General features: G+C 34.9%; 1 protein-coding gene across 37 annotated transcripts in view; it reads right to left on the minus strand.

Annotated features, from left to right (window-relative positions):
• Window positions 1-19,734, minus strand: part of SOX6 (SRY-box transcription factor 6) — a 509,394-nt gene that overhangs the window by 312,437 nt on the left and 177,223 nt on the right. For 23 of the 37 annotated variants that reach the window (XM_036260192.1, XM_036260193.1, XM_036260194.1 and 20 more), the window contains one exon: window positions 15,836-15,928. The exons of 11 other annotated variants lie outside the window; for them this stretch is intronic. In XM_036260192.1, coding sequence (XP_036116085.1) covers window positions 15,836-15,928 — 93 coding nt within the window. Of the gene's footprint in view, window positions 1-5,874; window positions 5,909-15,835; window positions 15,929-19,734 lie in introns of those variants that run through there. 3 more of the 37 variants (XM_036260220.1, XM_036260211.1, XM_036260210.1) reach the window with 1 other exon arrangement.

A 19,734-nucleotide genomic window follows, 5' to 3' on the forward strand; every position in this document is an offset into this window, starting at 1 on the left:
TAATACTAAAACCACTCTCCTACCCTGGCTTAGAGGAAGTAAATTATTTTTAAAGCAGAGGAGAGAGAATGCAAAATAACACTTAATTCACTAATGTTATTTTCACAAAGTAATTATCATCTTATTCAAAATTGCCATACATTTGAGTTGGCTTTGCAATTGGATCGATTTAAAGGGTTTTGTCTCACTTACTTTCACCCAAGAAGCAATTGCCTATTGTTTCCTCTGTCCCAGCAGCAACAACAGAAAAAAATACAGAAACACAAAAAATCCACAAATTACAAGATAAAAGCACCAAATCATACTTTAAAGAATTTATCATAATATAGTATTATGAATATTTCATTTTGACAACAAGTGTTCAGTAATATTTTAAAGCAGTCAGCAAGCGGTCGAAACTCTGCCATCTTTTGTAACAGTTCACATGTCAAACTGGCAAAGTGCCCACAGTGTAAGGCAGAAAAAAAAAATCTATTTAATGTCTGCCCCACAAGGCGACATGAGGTTTGATTGGCAGAAAGCAGAGAGTGGCTTTTGATCATGTGTCCTAACAAGCAGTTCCAGCTCCTGTCTTTTCAGCTGATGGGCTCCACATTACCCATTCAAACAGAAGTGACAGACCACTGCACTACTCTCGGCTCTAGTCACACGCAGTGGGAGCTATGCTGGAGACAGAGTCACTGATTAAATATATCACTTTTTCAAGACAAGCAGGTTGTCTGAATCAAAGTTGGACAGAATAGACTCAACATTATTAAAAGGGGATATAAAACTGGGATTGAGTGATGTTCGGCCAGTTTGTACAGCCTCAGGGATTCCCAGGCTGACAGGGGGAATAAGGAACAGCAGAACTCATAAAACAGGGTCAGAAATTAGCTGTGACACCTTGGCTATTTTCCCATCACTTCAGGACCACTGGATTTCAAAATTCTGGAGTCTCTTTTTACCTTTTTTACTTTCTTTCTTTCTTTTTTTTTTAAATGAGTTCAGTACAGGGAGAAAAACAGATCAAAGCATGATTACTGCAGTTTGTCAATTATAGTCTTAAAGAAAAGAAAATACTGGATGCAAACCCTTTGCATCTCATTTTAAAATATACTAATACATTTTCTTCTAACTAGGACCCTTATTTTAGAATTCTATTGTACATTTTTGGTTTGGTATTATAATATAACTTTAAAATCTAGGAATATTAATCATAGAAATTATACAGTTTAATATAAGGGTGGGCAAAAATAGCTTTGCAGTTATAAGTATGCAAAAAATAGTTTATTATTGTATTATTATTTATTATTGCATTATTTTCCACACAAACTGTAAGCCTATATTCCTTGCTATAGCATGCATATCATTTAAAGCTTTTGCTTTAAATGTACTTAGAGACCTAAACATCTCAAGTATATAGAAATATTCAATACAAATTCTTCATTGTCTAGATTTTATGTGATTTTAAAATTACTGAACAGAGTCTTGTAATATTTAGTACATTATCAGTTTCCTGTGTACACAAATAAATAAAATCTAAAGTTATTTTCTATTTGAAAAGTTAAGAATAAATATCCAAAGAAGTAAAAAAAAGAATGACTCTGGCTACAGAAACTAAAGAAATAAATACAATATAAGCAATAATCTGAAGCAAATCAGTTGAAACCAAAATATATAATCAAATAAATGGTATATTCAGATGTCATCTTAAAACAGTCCTTCCACAAGATTTTAATTTCTTCTCAACTACATTATAAAAATTTATATTTATGTTTTTTATTATTTTTTTTAGTAGCATGTTCAAGCTATTCCTTTGAAACTTGTTATTAGTTTTGACATCACTGTAAATATTTAGTAGCAACCTGCTTGTTAGGTATTTAAGTTGTGATGAAAAGATTAAATAGTCCTATCAAGATGAAGACAGAGTTTTAATAGAGAAGAGTAAGGAATTATGAGTAGCCATTGAAACAGGATACTGAACTAACTGGGGATAGAGGACAGAGATTGATATTTGCTAGAAGACGGTAAAATTACAATGAAATGGTTTATGTTTAATATGAAAAGTAACATTTTGTTTTATGATGTTACTCATTTGTTAAATTATATTTTAAAGGTATTTTAACACTTGCTAATATATATTGTTAAAGGATGTACTATATTTCAGAATAATCTTACTACAAATCATATTTGACTTGTGTTCCATACATCATAGAATATGCTCTCTCTGATAAATAATTCCATATTAATCAAATATGCATTTTACTGCATGAAAAATAAAGTTACACGTCATTTGGCTTTTGCACTTCATTCTTTAGATGTCTTTGAGGATGATGAAGATGATAACAATAATTATCCAAAGTTATTATAGGCACAACCAAGCAATTATTTAGAAATCTGGTTAAGAAAATTATCTTGAAGAGGATTTTATGACTTCCTATGTAAGCCCATTTTTAAAAAAAAGGGGGGAGATCTTTATTAGCAATTGCTTATCAAACCTAAAATACAGTAAAATGACATTTCATTTTTTCCCCTCAAAAATGAATTGTACTTAACCAACCTTTTTTTAAAATATCATTTCTACCACTACCACGTGTCTTTTATATTTAAGACTGGTAGGGAAAAGGATAGGGAATTGCTACAATGAGAAGTGAACCACAATAAGTAGGAGGAGATAAAATCTGCATATGTATTGCCAATGAAAACATATTAGCCTAAGTAAACCTGAGGCACTCCAAACTACATTTTTTTCTCTTCCCGTAAAAAATGACTGCATATTACCCATGCTTTACCAGACAGGTCTTTTAAATTCTATGCCAGGAAAGACTGAAGAAAGGGGGAAAAATCTGCAAAATACTGTGCAACACCATAAAAAAGAATACTTTCTTTTTAAAAATAAATCCAAAATAATTAATTATTTTAGCCACTATATTATTGCTTACAGTAATACACAGCAATAACATTTACATTGATTGAATTCTGTTTCCTTAATGTGAAATTTGTTTGGGGTTAATTAGCACGGCTGAGGAATAAGCTTAATAATTTTATGTTGTTTACACTGGAGGCAGTTTTCCATGAACACTGCTCAGGGAGGAAGTGATAGCTTCCACATTCAGACAAAACATGGAGGTGAGGGCGGCTGCTCACTGTGGGATGGCCAGCCAGGCCTTCCTCCTTTAGCAAGCCTCCTCACGACTTGGGGTGTCTATTGGCAACAACGCAAAGTTGCTCAAATAATTTCTCAGGCATGGGAAGTTTCTAAACCAAACACTGAGCTGAGCAGGGGAAAAAGAAAAGGACTTACACACATGGAGAAAATCCACAATATCAGACATTTTTACTGCCCCTTCCTTAAGAAAAAGCAGGTCTAATTAGTCGTCGCCCTAAAATGCGTACCTAGCATTTTTATTATGTATTATAACATTTTGCTCAGAGCTGACAATTTTATTCTGACAAGCACTGTCTGGAGAGCTCTCAATAAATAATACATTGACAATTTTCAGTAAATAAGCAGTGGACACAAATCGTTATCCTTACTTACAGCTGCCCCACTCTAATAGTGCTTTTACAAGTGAGGTGACTATTCAGTCTAATGCAATCCTCTCAGTGCTGGAAAGACATTTTCATTCATTACCACGGTCACAAGCACTTAAAGCACTTTTAAGCCCTGTTGCAGAACAGCAGGAACGGCAGAGCCAGTGGGGCTAACAAAAACTCAAGTTCATCATCACCAGAGAAACCTGAGGCTGTTCACCTAAACAACTAGGAAATTCACTTAAGCCTGGGCCACCTCGACACTTTTAGGTCTACATGTCTACCAAGAACAAAAGATTTTCTTTGACAATGAAATGATACTCTTCCTAAGCCCAAATACCATGGGCTTTGTTTTCTGTGTTAAATTTGGTTCATCATCCAATAATATCTATGAAGCACCCTCAGATGTGGGATTACATGCTATGACTTGAGTGCTATACCTTTGACCAATGTACAGAAACTACAAAAAAAAAAAATCTGAATCCAGATGAACACATCTGAAACCACACCATAACTTTTCTTCTTTCTCTCATTAGCTTTTCTTCCCTAACCTGAGCCCCTATCATCATCACCCTAGTCTCTAAACCACTAAAGTAGTCCTGAATTTCATTTTTCTTCATGACAGCAATTTTATTTTCCAGATACTCATAAATACAAACTTATATGAAATAAGATATAAATAGTAATAAAATGAGAAGGTAATATATAGGTAGATATAGAGATATATATACTTTGACATAAAAAGCCTGTAATTTGTATTTTCACCCTACTTCTTAGTCAAATCAAATTATTCATTATTTTGCCTTGGCCTGGAAGCTCAGTTGGTTAGAGCATCATCCTGATATGCCAAGATCGCAGGTTTGATCTAATGATGAAATGGCTGTCATTACTTCTGTAAAATGACATCTTTCAGCTACTTGGTGGCTTTTTGGGTATGCATTTATGTCAGTCATTCTCCTACATATGAGAATCAACCAATGAATGCATAAATAAGTGGAACAACAAATTGATGTTTCTCTCTCTCTCTCTAATCCAGCAGTTCTCAACCCGTGGGTCGCGACCCCTTTGGCAGTCGAATGACCCTTCCTCAGGGGTTGCCTAAGACATAACAGTAGCAAAATTACAGTTATGAAGTAGTAACAAAAATAATTTTATGGTTGAGGGTCACCACAACAGGAGGAATTGTATTAAAGGATCACGGCATCAGAAAGGTTGAGAACCACTGCTCTAATCAATCAATAAATAAAAGTTACCCATTATTTTAAAACATATTAAACAATCATTGATCACGAACATGGCTGAAAATATGGTGCCCAATCGAGTGATTCCATGGTATCATATTACATGGCTTGTGCTATAGTACAGAACAGTAGAGTACAATATAGTACCGCATAGCTGCTACAACCTAGTTTTCAATCTTTGGTGTGCATCAGAAATACTTGGCAAGTTTGTTAAAACACAGGTTGCTGGGCCTCATCCCAGAGTTTCTGATTTCAGTAGGTGAAGGATGAGACTGAAGAATTTGCATTTCTAACAAGTTCCCAGGGCATGTCAATACTACTGACAATTTGAACCACTGGGCTACAGAATTGAGTTTTTCTGAACAGAGAAGATGCACAAGACCCCTACTGGCCTAGAGTCCTTTCTCTCTTATACAAATAGAACGACAGATCACAAAGCTTCCACATGTGGAGCAAATCTGACACCACCTGAAAGCAACAATGACCAATCACAATGAGTTCTCTAACAAAAAGGAGACTAAATCCATAACACTGATAGCAAAGGGGTTGTCCTAATATCCAGGACAATCCGCCTTATATCTGCCTGCTTGATGTATCCACTTTCCCAAAATGCTCAAACTCAGTATGTCTAAACGCAAACTTTCTCCCTAAACCTTCTCATGTATCGATATTCGTATTCTTTTTTTTAAGCTTTTTTTTTTAGCATTTATTTAATTTCAGCTGAATTTACTCCCAGGCCATAAGTTTTTGTTTCTTCAGTTTCTTCTGGGATATCCTTTCCTTCTGTGCAACCTCCTCTCCTGGTTTAGGAACAAACAAACTGCACTTTCTCAGTAAGGACCCTCTCAGTGTGGCAGGGAGAGCTCATGTATGAGTCAGTCAGCCCACGAGCTCTGTTAAGTTCTACACTGTATCTTGGAAGCTTTGTTCACCTGGATGTGCTCAATGATCAAAGAATCTAAATCTAAACCCTTGAGCTCAGCATTACTCTACATTTTTAAGCATGTGCAGCAAACATTCGGCACTATTTTTAAGCCACCAACCCTGCATCCCGCCCCACTGTATGGCCTGAGCACACCTACCAACTCCATCATTGTAACAATGAAATGGTACTCACGGCTTCTGTTAAGTGACATCCTTCAGCTACTTGGTGATTTTTCAGATATGCATACCCTTGATGGCCTGGGCAGTTTCACACATGTTCTTAAAGTGAACAAGAAGATTTGAACCTCTTGATTTGCCTGATTTTGTGAGGTTTTCTGGGTCAAGTGAAGAACAACCATTTTTAGAGGTCACCCCAGGCTGCTAACCAAAAGAGTATATTCACTTTCTTAATAGCCTTGCCATTAAATTTCTCTGCTTGAATACTCCAATCATCTTTGACTCTCACCCCAACCTCGCAACCCCATATCTAATAGGCAACCTCAAATACATATATACTGATTCCTCCACTCTATCCCCTGCCACTGCCTTATGTTTAGACTCTTATCAGTACATGCATAGCTCATTAAAATAGCATACTAAAAAATTTTCCTGCATTTTGACTTGCTGCTTTCCAACTGATTATCACAATGCCATCAAAGTTACTTTTCTGAGAAATGTGTCCATTTATGTCGCTTGTCCCCCCTACTTAAAAAGCTCTCAATTGCTCCCTACCCAAAAGAATATTCAAACTCTTTAGAATGGTCTCAGTCTATTTTTTTCAGTCATGTCTCCTGTCCTAGCCACACCAAACCTCTTGAATTCACCTAACTCACAGGCTTATTTATACCACCAAAACTTTATACATGCTGTTTTCACTACCTGAGATTCTATCTCTTCTTCACTATAAATAGCTTATAATTAATCAAAATTCAGTACAAATGTCTACAAATCTCTTTCTAGATCTCCTAGACAAAATGTTGGTTCCCTGTTCTGTGCTCTCACAACATTTTAAAGCACCTTCTACTATCGCACTTACTACAGTATAATTACTCTGTGTGCATGTGTTTCCTCCACTAAACTGTGAGCTACTGAAAACCAGCATCTATTTGTCCCTGTATTCATCTTCTTCTTCTCTTCTTTCTCTGTTTTTAGCTCTCCCCACTCCAGGCCCACTGCACTACCAGGTGAAAAAGCTTAACAAATGCTTATGGAAATAATGAACATATGTATTGTGTGTATTTAAATGTTTATGTAGGTTTTTTTTTTTTTTAACTGAAGAGACAATCCCTAAAAATTGAATCTATTCACCTCCTTTGAGTCATATTATTCATCACTCTGGAACCTTTTATATATAAATCAAAAGATTTTTAGGTTAATGTATATTATATGCTAAGATCTATACCAGGCACTGGGGAAATGGACTAAAGATATAGTCTGTGCCCTCATTGAAATTAAAATCTTCTTGGGAGGCAAGATCAACAAATATAAACAGCAAATAATACTTTCCATATTTGTCAAAAATCAGCTGACCATATTTTTGTGGTTCTATTTATGGGTCCTCTATTATGTTCCATTGATCAATGTGTCTATGTCTCTGCCAAAACCACATTGTTTTGATTATTGTAGCTACATAGTAAACTTTATTATTGGATAGAGTAATTCCTAACATTTTATTCTTCTTTGTCAAGAATATCTTAACTATTCTAGGTCCTTTCTATGTAAATTTTAGAATAAGTTTATCTATGTACATGATAGTCTTGCTGAGATTTTGATAGAAATTGCATTAAACATACAGAGCATTTGGTGAAGAATTGATATATTTACCATACTGAGTCTTCCGACCCATGACACGGTATGTCTTGACATTTATATAGGCCTTCTTTGATTTCTTTTATCAGCATTTTGTAATTTCAGCATCAGATCCTGGACATGTTTTGTTAAATGTATACCTAACCTTTTCATTTTATTTGGAGAAATTGTAAACAGTATTGTGTTTTTTATTTCAGTTTTCATATGTTCATTGCTAATATACAGAAGTGTGATTAATGTTTGTTAATATCTATATAGTTTTTATATCCAATGACGTTCTAACACACACACAAAAAGAAACCTAAACCTCACACCTGATACAAAAATTAACTCTAAATGGATTATAGGCTTAAATACAAAATGTAAAACTATAAATCATTTAGAAAAAATACATTGGAGAAAATGTTTAAAGTATTGGGCTAAGCAAAGTGTTCTTATAACTGACACCAAAAGCGTGATCCCTAATATAAACAAATTGCTTAATTAGACCGCTTTAAAATTATAAACCTCTGCTCTGTGAAAGCCTATGTATAGAAAATGGAAAGACAAGCTATAGACTCAGAGAAAACATTTGCAAACCACATATCCAACATAGGACTAGTATCTAGAATTATAAAGAACTTTCAAGTTTAAAATCCAATTAAAAACAGACAAAAGATGTAAATAGATATTTCACCAAGAAGGATAGATATACAGATGGCAAACAAGCACATGAAGTGATGTTCAACATCACTCTCCATAAGAGAAATAAAATTTAAAGCCACACTGAGATATCACTACGCATCTGTCAGAATGGCTAAAATGAGTGTGACAAAACTAAATGCTGACAAAGATGCAGAGAAACCAGATCACTCATACTTTGTTGATGGGAATGTGAAATGGTTGATTTCTTATAAAAATTAAACATAATTTACCATACTGTACAACCCAGAAATTATACACCTGGGCATCAATCCCAGAGAAATAAAATTTATGTTCACACAAAAACCTGTACACATATGTTTATAGCAACTTTATTTGTAATATCCAGAAGCTGTATGTTTAAATTAAAGATGTCCTTCCACCCGCAAATGATTAAACAAACTGTGATACATATGTGTGATACAAGCCACTGAATACTATTCGGCAATAGAAAATAGTATGCACTATTGATATGCGTAACAACTTAGATGAATCTCCAGGGAATTATGCTGAGTTTTTTTAAAAAGCCAGTTTAAAAAATTTGCATACTGTATAATTCCATCTACATAACATCTCTGATATGACATAATTCTAGAAATTAAGAACATATTAATTGACAAGGGTTTGGCACAGAGATTGAGGAATGTTAAAGTGGAAGGGAGGTGGGTGTGGTTTTACAAGAGTAACACAGGGATCCTTGTGGTGTTTGAACTATGCTGCATCTTGATTGTGGTGGTGCTGATACAGGAACCTACACAGTGACTTACAGGTGATAAAACTGTAAAGAACTTAATAGGCACACCCCCACACAATTAAGTACAATTAAAACTGGAGAAATATGAATAAAATCAGTGGATTGCATCAATGTCAATACCTGGTTTTGATCGTATATAATAGTTTTGCAAAATGTGACCACTGGGGGAAAATGGACAAAGTGCAGAGTGGATCTCTGTATTATTAATTCTAATAACTGCATGTGAATCTATAATTATCTCAATTTTTAAAATAGAAAACAATATAATTAAAGTTATACTCTATTGATAAATGGAATGGGTTGTTGTTGTTTTTTCCAGCTCTACTGAGGTTTAATTGACATAAATAAATGTAAGATATTTAAAGTATACAACAAGATGATTTGACACATATACATTGTAAAAGGATTCCCCCCATCAAGCTAATTAACACATCCATCATCTCATCTATTTATTCCTTTTTGGGGGAAGGAATTTAAGAACTCTAAAGTTCTACTCTGCTAAGATTTATACTAATCTTAGCAAATTTCAATTATACAATACAGTGCTATCCATTATAGTCACCGTGTTATACATTAGCTACTCACAACTTATTCATCTCATAGTTGAACGTTTTACCTTTTTATTAACCTCTTCCTATTTCCCCCACCCTCAGCACCCGGAAGCTTTTGAATGTGACTTTTTTTTTTTTTTTTGGTTCCACAAATTTTAGAAAAGGAAGAAGTTATGAGGACTAAAGTAGTTAGTAGAAGAACGAGTATGATCTGACTTCAGCATATAGTAAAATGGATAGATGGGAAATTTAAATAAGTAGAGGGGATGTAGAAGATTATTCTGGGTAGGAGGAATAGTGGCTGGACATAAACTGGGTTGGACTAATTCAACTTCAACATAATGCTGACTCTAGATAAGAAAGCTTGTCATGAGCCATAAAGGCGAGGGGTGGGAAGCAGGAGAGGAGGGTGTCAATGGGAAAAAAAGGAGGGATATCTGTACCACTTTCAACAATAAAGATAAAAAGTCAAATAAGATAAGAAAGCCTGTCATGAGATTGTTAATCTTCAAATTTCTTAATCTGAATGCTCACTAGGGAAAGATTACAAAGAACCCCATGAATCAAATTCTAATGATGTATAGTGGCTCTACTGTGACTAAGGAAGGTCTAAGTTATATTCACGTCAAAGAAAACAAAAGCACAGCAGATGTGGGAGATAATGAATAGATATTATTGCTAGAAAAAAATCAGAGAAGCTAGTTTCCATACCAAAAATTAATATTCCTAACCTCTGAAGGTAATACTGACTACACAGCAAGTAAAGGTAGAGTAGCCACAGAAAGTGAGAGACAGTGATTTTCAGTTTTTACAGCAGTTTGAATAATTAGGGCATACTCCAGACATTTATTCACTTGTGTAACTTCACAAGTTAAAGTTATGATGAACTGAGAATGGAAAGGTTGTAGTTTCAGAATAGTTAAGAAGTGTATGTCTAACTTAGTGGACAACAGAAAATGAAATTATATCTAGAATTACATTCCCATTGACAGCTGACTTTTAAATAGGTAATGTGTGCCAATAAAGAGAAGAAAGGGTCATGAAAAGAGGGAATTATTTTGATTTCCTACATTGGCCTGCAGTGTAATTAAAGAAAAAGATGTGGTTAAGAGAGGTCTAAGTGAGTGTGGGAAGAAAAGAGAAATAAGTGCAAAGACAAGAGAGGCAGAAGTGAACAAGAGGTACCATTCCAGATCATTTAACAATCTCCATTCATTCATTCAATCAACAAACATTTAATAAGGGTCTTAGGGCCCAGTCATTATTAGGCATTGGGAATACAGCGGTGGACAAATCAGAGAAGGTCTCTGCTCTCACTGACTTCCCCCCTTAAGAGGAATGAAACAGGCAATTAGTGTCCATCAGTAGACGAATGGATAAAAAAGCAGTGGTACATATACACAATGGAGTACTATGCAGCTGTAAGAAAAAAAGATCTCTCATCCTTTGAGACGACATGGAGGGACCTGAAAAGTATTATCCTAAGTGAAACAAGCCAAGCAGAAAAAGACAAATACCACATGATCTCACTTATATACAGAATATAATGAACATAACAGTCTGAGGAATATGATAGACCCAGAAACATTGAAGTAGGGTACAGACTGACAACCCTCAGAAGAGAGGGTGGTGGGGGTGGGGAGAGATAAACCACAGAACTTATATGCATGTATGCATGACCAATGAACATGGACAGCAAAGCCGGGGATGGGGCGGGGGGGATGGGGAAGAGGGTACCAAGGGGGTAAAAAAAGGAGAAACATCTGTAACAAAAATAAAATTAAAAAAATAAAAATAAATAAATAAATAAATAAATATTGCTATTGGTATGAGAAAAAGAAGAAGACAAGTGAACTAGAGCATATCAGGTAGTGAGAAATGCTAAAGTGAATGAAATAGAGGAATATGTTAAAGAGCAACTGGAGTCGACTTCAGATTTAGGGGTTAAGTAAGGCTTTTCTGAGGAAGTAATAATTAAGCTGAGACCTGAATGATAAGATAGAGCCACTATACATAGATATAAAGGGAAATCATTCTAGATACAGGGGAAAGCAAGTAGAAGGAAACTAAGATATGCGTGAGTTGGGGGTGGGGAGAAGCCAGTGCAGCTGGAGTGGCCTGAGAAAAGGGTAAAGTAATATAAGATGGGCCTTGAAAGCCAGAGTATGCTGTTTGTTTTAAGCAATGAATTTTATTCCAAGCATAATAGAGATTGATGATCATTGGCCAGATACCAATGCTTCAATGCCAGTAAAATGCCCAAACCCTCTGAATATCAGATAACACCATGATGAAGTAAAAGGGGCATAATTCTAACTGACTGAAGTTAAATTCTGAAGTAATTGAGTTTACCGGAAGTAAGATGAGATTTTGTGCAATTAGTCAAAATGAGGGCTTAAGAGTTAAATGAAAATTAACAATGGTGAAATAAAATTAATACATGAGTTTTGGAACACATGAGTTTTTGTGACAATAATATTTATAAGCAAACATTAATTTACTACTGCCCTCTGTATTCCAAAATGACACTGTCACTGTATGTGATGACAAATATTTCCAAAAAATCAAAGAATAATTTTTAGGACTTTTTACATCAGGTACATCAGATGGTTTCCCCCAGTCTCCCTCTTCTACCTGAAAACGAAGGGAGATAGCTCCAAAACAACATGTTGCTTATGCATCAATTCTTAAATTTCTCATCTCTTCCCTGTCTACAACATGAGCAAAAAGTTCCAGTTAAATTGATTACTGCACTCTAGAATGGAATGTAATCTAGTGAACACAGTTTGTTAGCTACTCTAAAAATTGCCCTTTGACTATAGGTTGCCTTCTTTCAAAAATTGTGAATTAGCACCTGTTGCCACTGCCATGTTTCTTGTTGCAAATAATTCAAAACTTTGTCACATTTTTCAGTTATTCTTCATTATACCTTCATTTTTCCCCCTAGTCATCTATTGTATGTACTCATTCTTAATTCATTATATGAGAGCAATTAGGGAATTCCACAGGCCTCTAACTTCTCTTCCAATGCTTGTGGATGGCCTATATTCTATGATTTCATGGTGGAAGTACTGTCTGGCCTCTCAGTGATAGCTCCTTAGTTATACTCAAACCCTCAAGAAACCTGTGATAGGTCTACATGTCACAGTTATTCAACATTAAACCAAAGCTTCATATGGCTAATAATTATGGCCATAAATTCCCTCTCAGGCCTAAAACACCTTCACAACAACCCAGCCTAAAAGGGTAGAACTAGTGACCTTTACCTTCTTCTGGATCATGATACCCCACTACCACAACCCCATGTTTGCAGATCTCTCAAATCATACATAGTGTTCTCTGAGCCAATTATCTATGGCTTTGTCTAGAAGCACTTCCTTGGACAATGACTTTTTCAGACTTCAAAAATAGGTGGCAGCTTTTATCTCTATCTATTAAGGGGAAAACAGAGATTGAGAATAGTAAAGGACAATTTCAAGCATAAGAAAAGAAAATGAGCCCTGGCCGGTTTGGTTCATCAGCTGGAGCGTCGGCCCGCGGTCCGGGGAGACCTGGGTTCAGTTCCCGCTAAGGGCACGTACCTCAGTTGCGGTTTGTCCCCGGCCCTGGTTGGGTCGTGCAGGAGGCAGCCACTCGATGTGTCCCTTTCACGTTGATGTTTCTCTCTCTCTCTACGTCTCTTTCTCCCTCCCACTCCATCTGAACAAAAACTGGAAAAATGTCCTCGGGTTAGGATAAAAAAAAAAGAAAATGAATCATGAGATTGGTTCAGATGACATGTTTAGTCTGAAAACAGTTTGAAAAAGAAAATTACTAATAGTGGATGTCAAAATTTAGATACAAATTCTAAAGGAAAGTCAAAGCAGCATAGAATTTTAGAATTTGTCCTTTAATGCTCAACTGATGTTCTCATTTTCCAAATTAAGAAACTAGTGCTAAGAAAATCAATTAGTTAACTAATTCATTAATTATTAGGTACTACCCAGTAAGTTACCAGAGTTAGAACAAGAATTCACATCAAATCAAGGCCAATATCTGAAAGGATTCTCAAATTAAACATTATTTTTAAAAGATGAAGATTTCCAACTAACAAGTCAGCTCTGCCTAGAAAAAAAAAATGTCTATTTCAATATAAATGTTGGATAAAATAGTGACAATAACCAACAGGGTGTGCTAGTTCATTTTGAATATAAAGAGGGTATTTAAGAAAAAAAATATATTGTGAACCTAATACAGAGATCATGAGTTACTTTGATTCAAAATCACACTGAGCTGGAAATGTCAATAAAGGGGATCAAAAGGGAAAAAGAAGTATGTTTCCTAACAAACCTAGTAATCATAGTCTAGTAGGAGAATGACAATACATTCAAGCTCATAGTTGAAAGGAGGGCTGAAGACATTCTATTAAGATATAACAAAAGGAAAAGAGAAAATTGCAGTGAAGGGTGCATCAAAGGCTCTTGTGAGCTTCTGAAAAGCTCAGTGATAAAAAGAAACCAGTACTAAACATTTTCAGGAAGGTGGAACCAAAAGGTATAGACAGTTAAGTTAAAGCTTTCCAGGATTATAACATTATAACACACACACACTGCAATGCCAACTTCTTTGTGTAATGTTTTCCAACAGAGTGGAAAAAAAAAAAAATTAAAAAATTTGTCAACAGCAATTCCATTCCTGGGAATACACCCTAGAGAAGAAATTCATGCACATGTGTATCAGAAGACAGGTGCAATAATGTTCATACCATCATTGTACTAGCAGAAAACTGGAAATCATCCAGATGTCCAGAGACAGTAGACAGGAGGATATACTCCTGTGTAGCATTCTATGGGACACTACATGGAATATTACACAAAAAAAAGAAAATAAACTAGAGCTATACAAAGCAAAATTGACCTTAGCATATGATTATGAGTATAAAAAAGCAAATCACAGAAGATTACAGTGTGATACTATTTAAATAAAGTTCTAAAGCAAAGCAAGCTAAATAATGTGTTATTTAGGCACACACAAAAAATTGCTTAAAAAAAAGTAGGTTTGGCAGTATTTACATCTAGGTAGAAAACAAATGAATTGGACAGGTGAATAAGACAAGTAGATTCAATAGTATTAGTAATTTTTATTGAGTTGGATGATGAATTCACAGCTGTTTATTTTATTGTATTCCTTATACGTGTATCAAACATTACCTAATAAACACATATTTAAGTTTACCATTTCTTTTCATTTTCATTCGTCCTTTGGATTTTCCATATGTATTGTATAAGAGAAAATACATAGATCTAAAAACTGCCCCCTACTACTTTTGAGAATCCCAGTCTAAGTCCTAAAGAAGTGAATCTAATGAATTTTCAATGGGGAAAAAAATGCAAAATGTAATAATCCACTCAAACTCCACAGGTTCAAAAATCATATGAGAATATGACTTATTTCATCAAACCATCAGAAGACTTCATCCTTTCCAAGCAACAAAATGCTACAAGAGCCCTTTCTTACTTCCCAGGTCGGTAAGAGGAAAAATCAGAAGCAATTGCCTACATCTGTTAACATTCCTAGAGAAAGAGCTTTAAGAACAGAATGTTTAAATCTGAGAAGATAAAAATGGGCCAAGAAATCTGAAGTATCTTTTCAAGGCAGAGACACACAAAATGAAGTTAAGAAAATGATTCAACCACTAGAATATTGCCAACACTGTAAGTGAGAGCTGCAAAACAGCAGCAAGTTGAAATAACCAAGATTTGCTCAGAATGTCTGGGGTTCACAGGATTCAGGGTGATTATATCTTTTATAAAGTTGTAGGAGAGGACGACCAGTTTCCAAAAAATCAGAAAGCAAATATACTTACCATAAAAACATACCAAATATAATTTTTTTCATAATTCAAAAACCAATTGTTCTAGTTCCTCATTTTAATCCTTAATAGTACATACTTTCAAAAATATGTTTATTTCAACTATCTAGTACTAAATAAGTATTTGCTATGAATATGATACAAATTCTTTAAAATAGGGCCAAAGACACAAATATCATATGGAGGAAAGGTGCATTTTAAAGAGAAGAAAAAATGAATTGGAATTAAGTTATACTGAATACTTAATGTGTTTCTTATGCAAAAAAAATCCAAAACCTTTCTGATTTCTCTCATGAATGAGAAACACAATTCACCAATACAATTTTTAATCATAACAGTGGCAAGAACCTAATATCCATAAATTTTGTTTTAAACATCCTTTTGATGCTTTATCACGGTATGAAGGTTAAACTTTGTTTTTAGGATGGGCTTTTAATAGATTTTTTTTTTAACAGAATACATTACTCTTAACAATTGCTCTAAAAACCTCATCCAAGGCTTTACCAACCTCTCTCACTGACAACATCATATTCTGCATATTTCTCAGCAGGGAACATTGGCCTCCAGTGGGGAAACTTTAGTATCAGCTTTTCCAAAAAGCCTGAAAGGAGAATTAAACTGAATTGCTCTTCCAGAAAACAAGAACATCATTGCTGCCAAATGCTAAAATCCCTTAACACCATGGGACATTTTCTATGATTCTGTATGTGGTGCTGGATGAGTTTTCTGTACTGTTTCTCATAAATGTTTCTCCAAATAATAACAGTAATAGTTGCTATAATAGCAATAGAGTGATAATTACAATTATAGAAGCTATGTGTTTTATATATGTAATATTTCAAATTCTCACACAACCCTGCAAGGTATCACTCATCCAGTGTTACAGATGAGGGAACTGAAGCACAAAACGAATACTGTGTTCAAGGTTCCACAGCTAAGAAATAATGTTGGCCATATTTGTTGAGCACTTACCATGTTCTGGCAATGTTCTAAATGCTTTAAGTGCATTAACTAAATCTTGATCCTCATATTAGCACTACAATGGTATCTTTTGTTTGTTTTTTTGGTTGAGGAAACTGAAGCACAGAGAGGTGCCCTATATCATCTACCTGGCAAATGCTAGACTGAGTTTCAGACATAGGCAGCCTCCAGAGCCCACACTCTTAATCAGTAAGCTATGCTGCCACTCTAAATATTAGAACTTATATTCAAACCCAGATCTAGCTCACTCAAAAACATATGACTTTCAAACATGAGTTTTCCCATTGTGTAAACTATATCACATTCCTCATTTAGTAGAGCAAAGCTTTCAGATGAGCAATACACACTAACATATAGTCTAACTAAACATAATTCAGTGAAAATATATGTAGAAATCCAAATTATTGTTTAGAGATGTGAATAATGATAATAATCCATCAGATATACACATAAACACGTGTTCATTCTTGTGCTGGGTAACAGCTGCATAATCCATTGGAAAGCCTATCCCACCAGGAATCCAAAGCTCAAATGCTCATGCCCTTTCTCCACATACACAGTCAAATGAATCCACATACTTTCATTATCATGATAGCTCGAAGCATACAATTCAACTGGACAAATACTCTGATTTCTGACCAACAGACAGCCTATGGAACTGTACCTAAACCCTGCGTACTTTCCATTAAATGTATGGGCTCTATCAAAGAGAGCTCACTTATTCTACAATTTGTATATAACTACAAGCTTTATCACTCCCTCCTGGTCACAATAATTATTATCTAAGAAATAAGTATTTTTAAAGGGTCAAAAAGTCAGAAAGAAGGTTTTATTTTGTCAAAAGTTGAGGTTTATATCACTGTATCCCTTTCTTTGCAATCTCACATGACACCAGAACCTGACCTAAACCAGTTCACTCGGCCTAGGATCATATACTTAGTAGTATGATACACAAGACATGATAGTAGCTGAAGCACTATTATTAAAGAGAGATTAAAACAGCTGTACATTATGCTGAAGCACTCACTATTCCCTTTACAAACAGACGGTCCTGGATTACAAGCAGCACTTGACCATTTAAATCACGACAACAACCAGATTTAACCAGCTGGGCCATATTCTCCTAGGCAATGCCTGTTGACCTCCTCAGTCACAGCTGCTCAAATGAAATTCTCATTAGACAACTTATTTTCAGAAGCCAAAGGACTCTCTGATTAAATATAAGTATTTAGATATAGAAGTCCTTTTTAAAGTATTCATTTTCTGACAACTGTCGCTTATGTTCGAGCCCAACTACATTGGCAACAAGACGGGTGATACCAGGATAACTAAAATTCATCATTTGATCACAGCTGAAGGATTTTTATCTTGGAAGCATTTTAACCTAAGTCTATTAATCACAGTCTTTCTGCACACTTTACTCACCAATATAAACAATGTTTTAAAGGGCAGATTCTGATCTTTATTCATTCTATGCATCTATCCATCTATCCATGCATTTATCTACCTACCTACCTATCTGTGACAAAAAAAAAAAATCAAGGTTAAATTTACAAGAAAACAGAAATGTTGCTGGTTTTCCCACCAACCTCACTTTCAGAGGAGGCACGTCAGACAGAACACCTTTGTTCATCAGTGTCTCGGCAATCCAGAGAAAACACTGCTCGGAAGAGGACATTTCTTGGAGGTATGGCAGACAAAACACTGGAGATTTGGTTGATCTAAGAATCTGCCAGTAGGAGAATAACTTTCCTATTACTCTGTGGAGAGTTTTTGTCATGTCGATATTGTTTTAAAATAGACCATAATAAATAAACTTTTTATAGGTTCCTGTATTTGAGGGGAAGTGGAGAGGAAGAAGGAGATATTTGGTCTGATAGAGTCAAAACATTCTCCAGAATGAGAATTACTCAGGAAAGGTTATTTATTATGTCAGTCACACAGGCTTGTCACTCATAAAGTATGGCCTCCAAACAAGGAAGTAGAGGTGGGTTATGTATGTCAAAGCTCTTACGTATCCCGTGGGAGAAGAGACATCTCAGATAAGGAGATGGACCTGGGGTTTTAAAGGGTCAAATCCAGGCAAATATCGGTGGGGCTATTATATCTCCTCAGATCTAGAATATAATTATTATAGAATCCAAAATCTATCAAAAACTTTTTAATGACCTTTTCTATAATTATATCTGTTCGCCATTATAATGTTCTGTTCTATTGCTCCAAGCAGATAATGAAAATAAGAAATCAAACTCAAAATTAAAAATAGAAATCCTCATTGCTCCTATCTCCAAAACATGTTCCTCTACTTCTTTTTTTTTATTAATTGTATTACCACCCTTCTATTCACCCAAATTTTAAAAACTCTGAACTACCTTTGAACCATTCCTCTCTCTTGGTCTCCTCACTTAAATGTCAAGTCCTAATAATTCTAACTCCTAATATCTTTTCCATATGCAGCCCTTCTTCCTTTCTCCTTTCTGCCACCTTAGTCCAGGCTCTCATTATCTGGAGCCTGAAACATTTCCTTAATGTCTCTCCATGCTCCCATATATCCTACACAGTTCTGCCAGATTAACCTTCCTGAGAAGAAGCTCTAATCCATCACCTTATTGTACTAAAAAATAGTCAATGATCTTTCATAAACTTCAATATAAAGTTCAAACATTTTAGCTAAGAATTAAAGGGCCTCTATAATCTGAATACAACTACATTTTCAGTCTTATATCCCATATGTGTCTTTATATACTTTTCTTTTTTTGTTAAGTAAGATGGTCCTTTCTCTTTACTGTTTTTCAAAATTGTTTTGCTCTTCTTGGTCTTTTGCTTTCCATATAAATTTTACAATCAGCTTGTTAAGCACCCCACCACTAAACACTCACAAATCCAGTTGTGATTTTTTTTATTAAAAACTTGTTGATTTTATAGATTAAAGTGGTAAGATACTTCTTTTTTATTGAATTTATTGGGGTGACACCGGTTAATAAAATTACATAGGCTTCAGGTGTGCAGTTCTATAATACATCAACTGTATATTGTATTGCATGTTCACCACCCCAAGTCAAGAGATTTAAGGTTATTATGTTATTGAGTGTTGCTATCCACAAATGTGATATATCTCTCCATTTATCCAGATTTTTTTTTTATGTCAGTAAGTTTTATAATTGTCTTAAAGGACATGTATATATTTTGTCTTTTTACCTTTTGAACTTTGTACACACTTCTCCCACTCCCACACCTACCAGTCTTAGTATTGATGAGCTTGGTTTTGTTGGTGGTGGTGGGGTTGTTTAAGATTCCACATAAGAGTGAAAGCAAACGGTATTTGTCTTTCTCTGTCTTATTTCACTTAGTACAATGTCCTTGAGGTCCATCCATGTTGTTGTTGCAAATGGCAAGATTTCATTCTTTTTATGGCTGAATCATATT

Source organism: Molossus molossus, unplaced genomic scaffold, assembly GCF_014108415.1.
Source record: "Molossus molossus isolate mMolMol1 unplaced genomic scaffold, mMolMol1.p scaffold_m16_p_13, whole genome shotgun sequence".
Classification (NCBI taxonomy): Eukaryota; Metazoa; Chordata; class Mammalia; order Chiroptera; family Molossidae; genus Molossus; species Molossus molossus.